This window comes from Eleginops maclovinus, chromosome 9, assembly GCF_036324505.1.
Source record: "Eleginops maclovinus isolate JMC-PN-2008 ecotype Puerto Natales chromosome 9, JC_Emac_rtc_rv5, whole genome shotgun sequence".
NCBI lineage: Eukaryota > Metazoa > Chordata > Actinopteri > Perciformes > Eleginopidae > Eleginops > Eleginops maclovinus.
In genome coordinates this window covers 12,628,843-12,643,503 of record NC_086357.1, presented here as the reverse complement: position 1 = coordinate 12,643,503, position 14,661 = coordinate 12,628,843, and the positions used below count along the sequence as shown (strand labels likewise).

The window sequence follows — 14,661 nt, the reverse complement described above, 5'->3', positions numbered from 1 at the left end:
TAATGAGGCCTTCTAGTTTTTGACACCTTGAGGACGGTTACGGCAGATGAATATCTTGAGACCAGATAGCGGAGGATGTGGACAGGAAGCGACCTGCCTAGCTGAAAAGACAAACTGTTTATGACCTTTAACTGCTAAGAAGTAACTGAACTTGTACCTATAGCAAAAATATTTAATCAGTATGTTTTGTTAAAAACATTAATAAATTAAAGTTAACATGTCTTACTGAAGTTATAAGAAGTGTAATTATTACTAATTATAAAATGTCACAGTTAATGTGTTCTGATATCATAAATATTGTTTTCATTCATTTTTGTTAGAAATTTCATCAAAATAAAATAATGTTCATTTGTTTAATCTTGATTTATTTCTTAAGTTTGAATAAAGCTAAAGTATGTGACCTCCTCCTTAAAGCTAAAAAAGGGATGAACACCTGGTCATAGAGAGGGAGTGGGGAGAGCCTATAAAAGATGATGTAGGACGTGAGGCGAGAGGCTCGCGCACGCACGTGTTCAGCTCTTTTGGCCCTTTGGGACCTTTTTGACCTTTTTATTAAAACTTGCTTATTTTTGTATTATCCTTTCTATAATTTGAATTTTTGTGAAAAAAAAACAATGAAACCAGTTTGTATTGTGTACATCTCGACCCAATCCCTGGTCTCTTTGGTGGTATCTGAAGGTATCTGCTTGGTCTTAGTGTGAGGTAAGAGCACCCTTCCTTGGTAAAGGCTGACAGTAGTTTAACAATTATAATTCTAAATTGCATTTGTGTTATATATCGAAATTAAATCTTTTTCAGTTTCATTTAAAGGCATCGGAAAATGTGTAACAGGAAGACATTGTGCTATTTCAATACTCATGACTTTCAAAAGGAGCAAGAAGTAAATCTAAGTAACCAGCCAAACTATTAAGGGTGTGCATTACAAACCTTCCTCAGACTCAAACTTCTCTCAAGTTATCTCGGTGAATTCGGGACAGAACTCTGGCAGTCATTTGCTGGACTTTCTTTGGCTGTAAATGTTCATTAATACAGTTTTCTGCAGGCATGTCAACTCTTCTGTCAGGCTAATACTATGACTGTACTGTTCTGTCTCAAAAAATTACACAGCCACATTTTGAAGTAGCTGTTCATGTGAAAAAAGCCTTTGAGCAGTGTGAAAAAGAGACTTGAGGTCATTTAGAAGAACAATAAACTGCCTGCTTTGATTGTGACTCACCTCTTTCTTTCAAAGCAGGGTGGATCAATACTTTTTCTTCCAGAAAGAGATCATTGTCTTTGCCCATAAAGTAAACTTTTGTTTCTGCTTTTTGGGCTGACTAACCAAAAAGAAACCAGGGGTCACACATGATCTGTACTCAGAGTTTGAATCAAGTTTCAAAGTGTAAAATTGTGAACTCAAGTTGTAGATGGGGACCATGTTGTTTGTCCCACTTTAAACATGATGCTGTAGTCGTTGGCATACCAGCATTGGTTAACTTTCAAACACCATGTGAACGCATAGATGTCCCCAATTTTAACTAAGCGTTTTTGACGGAAGTGGCCAAAAAAATCTAAAAAGAACCTCACATTGTGTTAGAGTTTAATTAAGTTGTCTGATCATTTATGAAAGCACCATCACACACAGAAAACCGGGCCATGGCTGCCTTGTCGAGGCCAAGAGAGGGGGAATAAAGCCAATAAATAAAGGAAAAGCATCACAGTAATAAAACCATGGGCCAATTATACTTAACTACTGCCTTTGCCATAACTGGGTCACCGGGTCTTCTCCATGTGTATATGTGCGGGTTGTAAAGTGTCTGGGTTGCACATGTGTCATTATTTAGTTAAGCCATTTTATATGCAGTGTTCTGTGTTTTTCAAGCTTTGATACGCACTATAAATTATATTTCTTTGCCTTTTTATATTTTCCCCCTAAAGTGTTTATTTTTCTTGGATTAAGTCAATGGGATCCATCCGTCTGTTTTTCTCTGTTACTAAAATGTCTACTTTAAGTTAAGAATGTCTTTTGAAACTAAAGTCAGAGTACTCTAAAGTGTTGATTTTCTCCAAGGGGTCGGCTTAAAAGCAATATGAACACACATCGAAACTCCCTAGTTTGTAACATGGGAAGGTACTTGGAAATGATCCTAGGTGACTTATTTTGATTGATAGTTTACTTGTGGGCATTAAATGTTCACTTTTTAAATATAGTCGTGAAATTAAGTGGTGGTTACACCCGAGCATGCAGCAGACACTGCAATGTGGATTTCCATGGGCAACAAGGCATGAAAACTTGCAGATGTGCCACAGCAGCCTGGGATTCAATCCCTCACTAGTCTTTCTGGCTAAACAGAAATATGTCCCTATTCTGGTGTGTCAGTCAATGCTTCAACAAACAGTTTATATCATATAATATTAAACCTCATGGATTGATGGTTTCCGGAAAGATCTGCCCAATGGTACCAAATAACATATCATTTATTATTCTAGTCAAAAACCTACTGACTAATTAGACGATCTGCGTGTTATTGGGAGGGAGATACGGAGGGAAACATTGAAGGGTGAAATAAAAAGGAATTGTGATGCCACATATTATAGCAAATCTTAGAGATAATGTGAAGAAAATTAGCATAGCATAAAAGAAGCATGTGAAGAAAGACATCAGCATTCCATCTTGTAAAAAAAAAATACATTGAAAAAGGGATCCAAAAGAAAAAAAACATTGTGCGCCAAAAAACAAGAAACACACAAGTCAGGCATGGATCAATATCTAGCGAGAGCAAGTCAGTAGTGGGTATGCCATAAAGCAACATCCTGAAACCCTGTGGAAACAAACAAAGACGAAAAATACTAATACAGAGCCGATTATTTAGTTTTGAGTATGTCAAAGAAAAGGTCAAGGTTTTAATTCTTCAATCAGCTATAGCAGTCAAGAAGATGATGCTAAAGAGAGTGCATGTGCGGGTGCGCGTGTCCCGCTCTTCTACCTACTAAAGCCCAGTGTAAAATGTCTGAGCGGATAGTCTTGCTGCTTTAACAATCTTAATCTCACTCAGTCCTATATTATGCAAACAAACAGCAAAGGCAATATGAGCTGACAAACACAAAAGGCTTTAGGACACACTTTTTTCTAGTGGAAATGATGTGTAAGCATGTGTTTCTGTTACATATACAAAGATTTGAAGAAGCTAATGAAAACATGGAGACCTCTGTGGATATAAGAAAGAAAATGTTTATGAAAATTCATGCAAAGATTATTGAACCCAACAGGATAATGCAGATGTTGCATGCAAGGTCACAGCACTATTCATTATGCTCACACACACACAAAAGCAATTGTCAATGCATCTTTTTTTAAGTGTGTGTGAGAGAGAGAGGGGGCCCCATGGAGAAAGTGTCACCCTAGTTCCAAACATTCATGCGCTGCGGCAATGACACATAATAGGGTGTGGGGGTGGATGGTACATAGAGAGAGAGGGTGGTCATTGGTTTAACGCCCTGTGAACACATGCCGGAAAGAAGAAAGACAGAAAAGAAATGAAGCAAGGATGTAGGGAGAGGACAGAGCAGGAAAGTAGATCTGGTGAAAAGCATCTTTCCTTCACTATGTATCAATCACGGCAGTAGAATCACATTTCTCCCTCCAGAACATGCTCTCTACATTTGTCTCATCCAAACATAGCATCTTTAAACTGCGAGTTGAAAGCTTTGCAAAGCAGCCAACACTCAAAATAGCTAAAGTACGTTTTGAACGCCAATACGTTGCTCCAGAAGCCATCAGCCTTTTTCTTTTTTACATCAAACACACTTTCAGTAATCCCGACACCGTAAGAGAAAGGACTTTTTAGCAGGAGCTTCTGAGGAAACTCAGAACAGGACATGTTTTTATTTGTTTCTTCTCATTCAGCAATGGAAAACGTGGTCCTAACCATTGATTCCTACACCATTTCCTCACCCTTTAATCTCCCCCCAGCCCCTTCCTGTTGACACAGTGTCACTGTGTTGTTATAATAAAGCAAGCTACAGCTAAAAGTGGTATATTATGTGTATCCACAAAACATAGGCTCTGTGTATGTGTGCGATTTTGTGTCACACTAGCCATTTTTCTGATAACCGGTATTACTGAGCACTAGCTATATCATCAAAGAGTGACTCCCCCCTCTTCCACCACCTCACAACATCCTACCACGAATGACAAGCAAAATCCCCTCAAGGTAAAAGACCCGTTCGCTGGCTTAGGAGCAGGCACGGCATGGGTATAAAGGAGATATGTTGTGTGTGTGTGTAATCTACATAAACAGCTTAATTCAAAAGCCAGATGGAGGTAAAAGGACAGGAGGAAAAATGTGAGAGAAAAAGTTTCAAATAAGGACAAAGGTGATGAATGTGTAGGGAAGGGATAAACATGGAGCATAAAGGATGAAAATATGTTGAGGATGTCAACTTAAATTTTTCAAGTTGGTAATCCTCAAATTCCTCTTTTAGCTGAATATGTCCTTTAGTAAGACAACATTTCGATGACTGGTCAATGGTCAGTTATAGTAGAGCTTTAACTGTCCTATCTTTATTTTAATGGAATTCACCTTAAAAGAAAATCCAAAACACATTGAGCCAACATTGGCTGATTGGAAAGGAGCTCAAATATTTTTAAATCATGTTTGAAATGCTGTTCTAACTTTGTAAAAAAAAGTAAAAATCTGACACTTTGAAAGTTCTAAAAACAAAATGATGGGAACAAGTGCTTTATTTTTTCACTATCACAGCTGCTTAATTTACAACTAAACTGTCCATAATCATTACAATTAGAAGAGAAAAAGCTCTGCAATTTAGCTTTGGCACATTAGATTTGAATAAAGCTAAAACAGCTTTGTGTGTATTATTAGGATGTTGGATGTTCCTGCTGCCTAATGATACGGATGATATAAACATGAGATGTGAATTCATATGCTCTTTCTGAGAGCTTTCCCTTTTTTGACATACTCAAAAAAGGGTGAATGGTTTCACCCATCCGAAAACAGACACGTACAATGACAAATTACCATACCAATACCATAGTGGACAAACAACAAATTGACCACAGCCCTAACTCCTATTTTTATCAAGCTAATTTCCTGCTTCAATGCAACACAGGGTGGAAAATACCTAGTGTTGTTCTCCAAGAAAGACTGGAGCAAGGTAAGATGTAATAAATCAAACTGAGCAAACCAGCAGTTAGTTCTTCAGTCGAAGACAAAGACAGAGTAGAGGAACGAGGAATGGTAGATGATACAAGAAGAGAAGAATTTAGAGCAACAGAGCTAAGAGAAATGAAACAGAAAGTTGAGTATAAAGAAAGAAATGAAACATAACAGACACAGACTTGAGGAATAGCAACTGGAGAAAGAAACATTGAAGCAATATCACCAGAAAAGAGAGTCAGACAAGGCTCTCTATTCCTCCACTTTGTAACTTCCATGTAAAACTTCTAATGAAAACTTTTGACATGCAGCACTCAAGGGCCCTATCTCGGTGTCGGCCTAGCAGACGGTATTAGCAGCCATGTTTTATTCATCAGCATTCTAAGTTGTCGTTTCATACGCAGCTCCCTGCTGCATTTACCAGACGACGGAACTCAAGGTGAAAAACAGGATTACAGCAAATGTAAATAATAAAATGGAGGCACATTAAGTTATTCGGTTAATCTGAGCTGGGGATTAATGTGATGATACCCTGTCAGACACGGCCTGGTTTTCGGGGGGGGGGGGTAACAATAGCACAACACAACAACACAGGCACAGAGAGACACACAGCTAAACATGAACACATGGTGGAGAAAAAGGCTTGTGGTGTTATCGGAGTTTGACTTTGAACAATAAGTGACTTTGCAGCGGAGCAGAAGAACAACACAAGGTAATCTGTCGAAAACGGACAAACTAATTCTGACAACATTAGACAGAAGGGATTTGGGTACTGTATGCAGAAAAGGTGGATAAACTGAGAAGGCAGAAGAGAAATAACCAAATTAAAAGTTACTTATCCAGCTGGCAGTATAACTCGCTTTACTCAAGCTGTATAAAGTTTCTTCCTGTTTATTCACACTTCTCACAAACTTTCCCGAACTCACTTTTCTTTTGCGCCTCTGTATTACTTTACAGCATTGATATATAAGTTCTATATAAGTAAGTATAAGTTCTTTAATGTTCAGTGTCATAACAGCCATATTGTACCTCAGCTAAAGGCAAAGGCCATGGAAAACATATAAGTTTGTAAGAAAGTGGAAGAGAGCCAGTGAATGATAAAGGACAAAACTGCAGCCTCTTCTAGGAAATCTTTAAGAATAAGCTAAATATCTCTTGTTCTACCTCTGTTTTTAGTCACAAACAGTTCCCATGAGGGCTCTTTAGCAGATGAAATGCTCTACTATGTTCATAATCTAGTTGCCTTTTTGGGCAGGGAAGTTCAAATACAGTGGGTTTATTAATGCAAACAGCTACTTGGTGTCTCTGGAAAGATGTGGCTGAGAGTTGTGACCTTATAACAATATGTAAAATTAGCAGAAAAGCTGCATAAAGCTGAAGGATACTGCACAGTTTGGTTACAATCAGTGACTCCTTTCAAATGTACACAGTCATACATCATTTCAGCTAGTAATGATAAGCTTTAATTTGTTGCTATCCGCAAAAAACAATGGTGTCTGTTACACTATACACTGAGAAGGAGGAATGAGACCAAACTCGATAGAACTTTCTATGCTTTCTGTAATGCACACACACGGTGCAGATTCAAACCCACTGAGACACTAATTGGATTAGAATTATGAAGATAGACAGTGCAGTGTCACACACACACACACACACACACACACACACACACACACACACACACACACACACACACACACACACACACACACACACACACACACACACACACACACACACACACACACACACACACACACACACACACACACACACACACACACACACACACACACACACACACACCCCCCCCCCCCCCCCCTCGTTGGCTATTTTTTGTACCCCTACCCTATCTTTCAATGCATAACTATAACTCGAAAAAGTTCAGAGAAAAAAAAAAGGGGGTAACAAAATCAGGCAATAAAAAAGGTAGTGATGGGTAGAAAGTGGAGAAAAATTATCGAGAATGGGAGGGAGATAGCCAAATAGTTGGCCAGAGAGAGAAAGAGAGAGAGAGCGCCTCAGGCAAGCACTGACCTCAGCTAAAATTACCCTGCTGCTGTTTTGCATCGCTGCACCCAACACGTATTCAGCACACCAGGTATTGTTATCTTGTAGAGCACGATACAGTGTCTGAGGAGGTGGTGCCCTACCTTATTTTGAGCTTGCCATCTGTCAGACTGACAATGCTGCACAAGTCTACTTGATTATTATTAATAATCCATTTTCGAGAAGTGAAAGTGATACAACTTTAATAAAAGGTCTGACATGGCTAATGAAAATAGGCTTCAAGTTCTCTCCAACTTTAGGTCATTACACACCAAGTTTAATTTCATTGGAACCAGATAAAAAAATGTATTATTGGGTTTGCGTATTTCATGGGAAGTCTTTCCAAACTCCTTAACAGAACTGTCAGAGGAACACGCTTAGAACCTCAGTGTTTAGCTTCAAATCTGTCCAAAGTTATAATTTCCTTCTTTATTAATCTTCGACTGTCATCCAATGTAAAGCAGTAAAAGTAAAAGTGTAAGCATTGGGCAGTATATGAAATGATTTATTAGTGACACGTGTGGTTTCTGTTTTTGTTCTCATTAAATCAGTGGTTCTCAAATGTGTTTTATGCCCCTAATGTGCATGGTGATATAAATGACATGCAAAACTATAAAAATAAGACTGAAGTTGCATAAAAACAGAATTATCCTAAGTCTGGCCAGTCAACCAACAAGCCAATTTCCCCCAAAGCTGCTCTTTTTTTCCTTCAAGTGACACGTGTTTTTTGTGTTGTCATCTCTTTGTAAAATGCTTTCTCTTGGCAAAAAGGCCAGATGAAACCCACAGCTATATTTGCTTGCACATACACTTAGAGTCCCACAGTGCCTCAGTAGTCACAGAGCACAGCAGTGGGTTTTTCTCTGGAGACTAGCACTACAGCTGCTCACACTCCTCATGCTCACACTCCTCATACACATACACACACACACACACACACACCTTAGTCCAATACAAAAAAGAAGATGGAGTGGGGTGCCATTGTGTGTGTGGCTGTTAACAGACGTAAATAACAAATATTACCTCCTCAAAAACAAGTATTGAGTAAATGATTAGTGATAGCTTCCTTTTAGAAGCATTTGATCGAAGAGAGTCTTGCCTACCAGCCCTGCTACTATACACTCCATGTGTCCATATGTGTGTTTGTGTGCAACAGATTAAGCTGCTGGTCCCTTTGACCTCATATCCCTATTAAAAGTCTGACCCCAGCTGTGCTACAGCGAGCAATGTGTGTGTTGTTGTGCGAGTGTGTCAGCAGGTGATCAAAATCTGTGAACCTATCAGTACAATGCCTTTTATGCCTCCAGCGCTTCTTGGCGGTCTCTTATTACACACACACACAGACAGAGACAGAGACAGAGACAGAGACAGAGAGAGAGAGAGAGAGAGAGAGAGAGAGAGACTGCCCTCTCACACACTCATACACAGAGCAGTGGCGTGAAATGTGTTGTGATGTCTCTTCTATCGGATGCTGGTCTCAGACTGAAGAGGAGACGCTCCCCTTCATAGACTGCTCAGACTCATTGTTCTGCTGTGACACACACGCCAACGAAAGCATGCACGCACGCACACCCTTAGCTTAAAAGAACTTTCTAGCCAGCCTTACAGTATTCTGTTTACATCCCCTTGTAACTGTCATGAAACACTAGGATTTCATTGTTAATTCGGGGTTTCGATTCAGAATTTGTTTTTATAACTTGTATAACATTATCATGCCAACACAATTTCCTACTCCAATAATCTTCATTTTACTTATTTTACCCAAGCAGCAAACTTTAAAAATGCATTTAAAATAAACAGACATCAAAATGAAAATCCTCAAATTTGTCTGCCTCAACCCATTTATTAACCTACTAATCCTTTCACCACAAATGACCACAACTGATTTCACAGTTCTGTGTGTAATCATTCTCACAGTGAGTGTGTCATTGTGCAGAGAAAGTGAACAATGCAAAGTGAATAAGAATAACCCCGGTGTCAACTATCTTTCAACAGCAGGCAACATTAGGATAAGGCCCTATAGTTCCTTTGATTCGAATATCACAGACAGTTAGAAGTGTGTCGGTAAAGAACACTGATCTCAGACCTGCTGTATTCCAATAGTCATTCACATTTTAAGGAACAGAGGTTGCTGGCGATCCTTCCATTTACATAATTGTCATACCATTATATCTATGCTTCCAACTGAGCCGCCTCCGCTGAAACACATCTTGCAAATACATTGAGAAAATATTCCCCAACGCTGAGGCCCGACTGGGGGTCAGCCTCGGCCCAGTGGACCATTGGCTTTCAACACACAGTCGGAAACCTTGCATGATGTTCTGATATTAGATGATTTTACGGTGGCACTTTGGATTAAGCATGATTAAATCCACGAATAAATATATAAAGCTTTTTTATGCATATTCCTCAACCAAAATATGGGTCATACAGAGCTGTGCAGAAATGGAGGGTTGCAATATGAATGCATACATGTGCAGAAGCGTTGCGTTTACTACAAAGAAAGCACATGCATGCACAAAAACCCCTCCACCACCAGCATCAACACCACTTTACCGTCTCCCAGGGCAACAGGAGCGAAATCTAGCAAGAGGCATGTTGAGAATGAAGGAGAGGAGAGGGGAGGATAGGAGCAGAAAGGGAGAGTGAAAGAACGGATAGACAAAGGCACAAAACACAAACCAAATCTAATAAGACTTGGTCTAATACAGCTGCTAGAGGGTGGATAACTGTAATCCCTGTAGTGACAGACCTGTGTGTGTGTGAACAGAAAAATAAGATGGGTGATGTGCCTACAGACTGATAAACACACGGTACTATAGCTTATACTCCCACATGAAAATGGTTATGGTGTGTTTACTTGCATATTGCCTTGACTTACTTGACTGGGATTGCAAGTCGTATTTAAAATTCCTAAGTTGCTTCAACGATTATGATAGAAAACACCAAATCATGTACCATTCTACAATGGCTTTGTTGAGTAGTCATGCTTCAGATTTTAGGTTTTATCATCTTACCCTTTTCAGAGACTTTGACATTGTTTTTATGAATGTGTATATTCATTTGAAAGTCAGATGCAAAGACCAATGACAGCCAAGTGAGTGTTACAATCACCGAATCAGGTCTTGGAAGGATCAGGTGCTTAGCAAATGAGAGCAATAATATTAATTTGATGTACAGCCTACTTTAAAAGACACCTGTTTTAAGCTCATTTAGCCTTGCTACACCCCCATGAGTGAAGCAAAACATATTGGCCTTTGATTGGTTAACCTTACCCTCAAGTCTCTACAAAATCTCCCCTCCTGTCTCCGTTCACCCCCTGCCCATTCTCCAAAATGCTCTTATTTAGCACCTTCCTGTTCATCTCAATCAAATATGTCCCATCATTTCTGGTCCTTCTTCTCCTCCTCAAGCTTTCCCTCTTGTCCGCTGGGCTCTGCTGGTGATATTGGGTTTTGGGGAGGGGGCACAGTTGCAGTGCTGGCATCGGTTCCAATGGCTGGCACAGTGCCAGCCACTGAACATCACTCGGGCAACCGGAGTCACGCTGTTGGATTTATCTCCAACCAACCTGTCAGCTGATGCTCTTTGTGGACGTAAGACGAGTGGGCATAACCTCTGCGGTATTTGCACTGCCAAGGTGCCCACAAGAGATATAAAAATGGGGGGGGGGGGAAACCCCTTAGTGGGCACTACAAAGCTGGGGAAGTGTTTTTTGAAAGAAGCACCCAACCTCCAAAACAGACTGAGGGCTGAAGCGACTGAAGAGAGTGCAAGGTTGGTATCAAGGGACAGTAAAAGCGATGGAAGTAGCAAAAAAGAGTTTAAGAAACAGCAAGAAATTAAAAGAAGATAAGCTAGAGACTGAACAGGGAAATAGATCGAGAGTATTATAGAAAAAGAGAACATAACCACATCTGAAACTGACCAGACATATAGCAAAAAGACCAAGAGAAGAGGAGTAGGGCACATCTCTGCTACAGTAAAAGTGGCCCAGTTAAAAGAAGAGTCTGTCACCTTCTGGCTTAAGTACCATTTGCCCATTCCTGTTGAGCGTCTCTTCAGCCAAACAACAAATTAAACCTGTTAAAGGGAAGTAGTATCTCATTAAAAACTAACTTCACTTCCATCAAATATTGCCAACTAAATGTCCAATAATTATAATCAGTCTCAGCGGTGAATGAGATGTGCTTGTAAATGTCACGGCATTCATCCAGGGATACCCCCGTCATATTCAGCTGCAACCCTCATTGTGGGCGTGCAAGATGAGAGAATCATGGGACTGGCGTGCTGGTCTCCAAGATAAGCGATTAATCAATTGGCCGCTAATATAACCATTCAAGCAATTAGTACCATGACAAATTTATAAGCGATGATTACTCGGCTGGTTGTTCATGCAATTTCCTGAACGAAACAGAGTCAGTCAAATCGGAATCATGTTCTACGGGTATTTTTCAAACATTTCTGGAGGACATCGCATATGCTATCCTGTATTTCAAACTATCATTACACACCACCAGCAGAAGCAGAGAGCGCAAAAGAGAAGGCAGCCAATTGTATGTGATCATATCTAAGAGACACAGTATTTGCATTAAAGCATGCTACATTAATCTGCAGTAGGTGGTCCTGACTAATATGACACTGTTGAGCCATTAGAAGAACATTATGAGGCAGTGAGCTGACATGATCACAGCAAGATAGGAGTCATAATACAAGTATTTTTTTGAAAGGCCCTGATTGACCCCCTAGGGTCACAGCTCTCCTTGGATCAAGAGGTTTTCTTAGCGGTGATATTAGCAAGAAATCAGTTAAATTCCTGTGGCCATGTGACCTAACCAATGATCCAGGATCAGCAGTTCCTGCACTGACATGGTTAGACTAACAACTGAAAAGGAGATTCCAGAGGGGCCCACATCAAAAATAAGCAGCTTATTCTACAAATAACTTCATTCATTCATTCAAGTTAGAAAATGGACTTAATCAACGGTTTACAGCATATACTTTTATCCAGTTAGGCACCAGCTCATATGAAATCAATTTCAAGTTTCATGGGGCAGCAAGCAAAGGCATTACTGCACTTATCAGCTTATAAAAATACTCTCGGCTACTTACGACAGTTCTCCTCATCGCTGCTGTCTGAGCAATCGTCATCATCATCACATCTCCACAGGGTCGGGATGCACCGTCCGTTCTTGCACTGAAACTGCCCGGCTTCACACTCTGTCTCCGTAGTAGTTCCTGTGTTGTCAGAAAAAAAGAAAAAGCTGACAACTGTCAAATACTTCTTTGGTTCATTAAATGATCCAAATGTGAACATTGATTAAACGTGGATGCCAGGTTAACAGAATGATAGTACCAAAAAATGTAGTATACACTTAAGAGTATGGTGGAGAAACGTAAAAAATTTACAAGACAGAGGCAATGTTTTTCTTTTTTAACACCAGCCTATGGCTAAAGGAAGATTGACTGTTTACATGGTTGTTTTGTTTGTCAGGTTAACTTGTTTACAAAAACAATCTTCACTTTTCAAAAAAGCCTTAAAAAGTGATACATGCACTTACTGAAATAAAGCAGGTTTTAAATATGCCCTTAGTATTGTGGGTTATAAAGAGGTAAACAGCTATAATTTCTCTCCAAATCTTTCTCTATAGTTGGGCTTCCTATAATACATACTGTTGTGGTGTTTGTTTAGTTTTTCCCAAATCCAGCATTCCCATAAATTGATTGACACTTTTCATGTCATGATGTGCTTATGATAGTCTTGATAGACGGTATCAATAGGCTTTGGTACGACAATACAGCTACCAGCAGCGTCCTACTGGCACAACATAAAGATCTCTTTATGACAATCTATTTCAGCTTTCTTGGCTGCAGCCTTCAGCTACAAAGAACCCAAACGCAGATCGTTGCAGCCTTTACATTACCACAGCAAACCTTTGATTACAATAACATCAGCCTGCATCATTCATACACGTGTTGGGGTTGTAGGCTACGGATCTCTCTTTCCTGGTATTGTCAACTCATGTCACCAGAGAACGCATTCACCGCGCGGACAAAAGTGGCGATCCAGGTGTGAGCCATTGTATGAGACGACAGAATATTTTGACACAAACAAACGTAGCACGCGGTTTACATTAGGAGACGATCCGTTTCTCAGTAAGCAACGATCCCCAAAGCGATGCCGCGTCCGTGATGCGATGCAAATTCACCACCTCGCTGAGACAAGTGTCTTACCTCTAGCGCAATGGAGCTCCATGAGTAACAAATGCAATAGCACAAGCTTTCCGACTTCTGTCCACATCTTTAGATCCTGGGGGGTCTTCGGTTGTGTTCATGCGAGTGAAAAGCCACTGAAGGATCCCCGACCTCTCAATCGCTATGTGTGTTGCTCTCTGCTGTGCTCCTTAGTGTGTGAATGTGTGTGATCAGAGCCAGGCTCAACGCTTCCTCTGCCTCGGCTGCAGTTTGAATCAGTGACGCTTGTGGGCGGGATGAGGATGTTGCCAGCCTGCGGTTAATGTAGTAGGTAGAGAAAATACATCAAAACCGTTGTTAACAAGGGAATTTCTAATACTGCTGAGTCACGGTTAGAAAATCACTAGCAAATGTTTTATTATTTATTGTTGTTGACCTGTTGAGAACAAACAAATCATTGATTGAAACTTTTTTCACTGATGGCCACATAGCCTACAGAAAAAACATACGAAGGGCTGGGCCCCTCACTAGTGGTGATATTGCCTCATTAGTTAAGTTATAAGTTAGCCAAATCAATCAAATGTAGGTAAATTATACTTGAAAATGCTTTAAGAAAACACACAGCGTACATCACAGCTCTCCATAGGGTTCATTTATTTTGTTTCAAAAATTGTTGGCAGCTCATTCCTTAAAACAGAAGCTTATGATTGCTTATAAAAAGGGGAAATAGGGTATATTTCAAGCTTACTATGTCAATGATTGACTCGGCTTTTTAAATCAACTAAGATTGACTGAATTTGTTTGAAAAACTACGCTCATTAACACATAAATACTGTGTCATATGTGTTTTTACATATATATTGAAGTGCAATATAAGACAAGCACAAGTTTCATGTGAGGGCCATATTCCATACTTAGCTGAGGGCAGATTCAAAATGGACAACGTGCTGTAGTTGAGAAATATAGTTGTGAAACATGCTTGTGGGAAGAACTTTGGACAGAACCTGCTATTTCCCCCTGACCCCTGTCTTGTATGCTAGGGTAAATTGTTATTGACTACTAATTTTGTACACTTTGTTGTATGTGTAACACAATAGGCACTGTGTCAACAATCTTCTTGTCTATCTCACGGCAAAACAGCAAATATTGAAATATTTGAATATTGTTGAATGTACCCTATTCAAATTATATGTTTGCTATATGATGAACCATTCCTCGTGACCATTCATGCGAAAATCCTCATGTGCATAGCGATGTT

General features: G+C 39.8%; 1 protein-coding gene across 1 annotated transcript in view; it reads right to left on the bottom strand.

The window, feature by feature from the left end:
• Nucleotides 1–13,645, bottom strand: part of lrp8 (low density lipoprotein receptor-related protein 8, apolipoprotein e receptor) — a 148,384-nt gene extending 134,739 nt beyond the window's left edge. The window contains 2 exon segments of the mRNA XM_063891900.1: nucleotides 12,321–12,446; nucleotides 13,443–13,645. Of these exon segments, the coding sequence (XP_063747970.1) occupies nucleotides 12,321–12,446; nucleotides 13,443–13,509 (193 nt within the window). The 5' untranslated portion in view covers nucleotides 13,510–13,645.
• Between the last annotated feature and the right edge of the window lie 1,016 nt (nucleotides 13,646–14,661).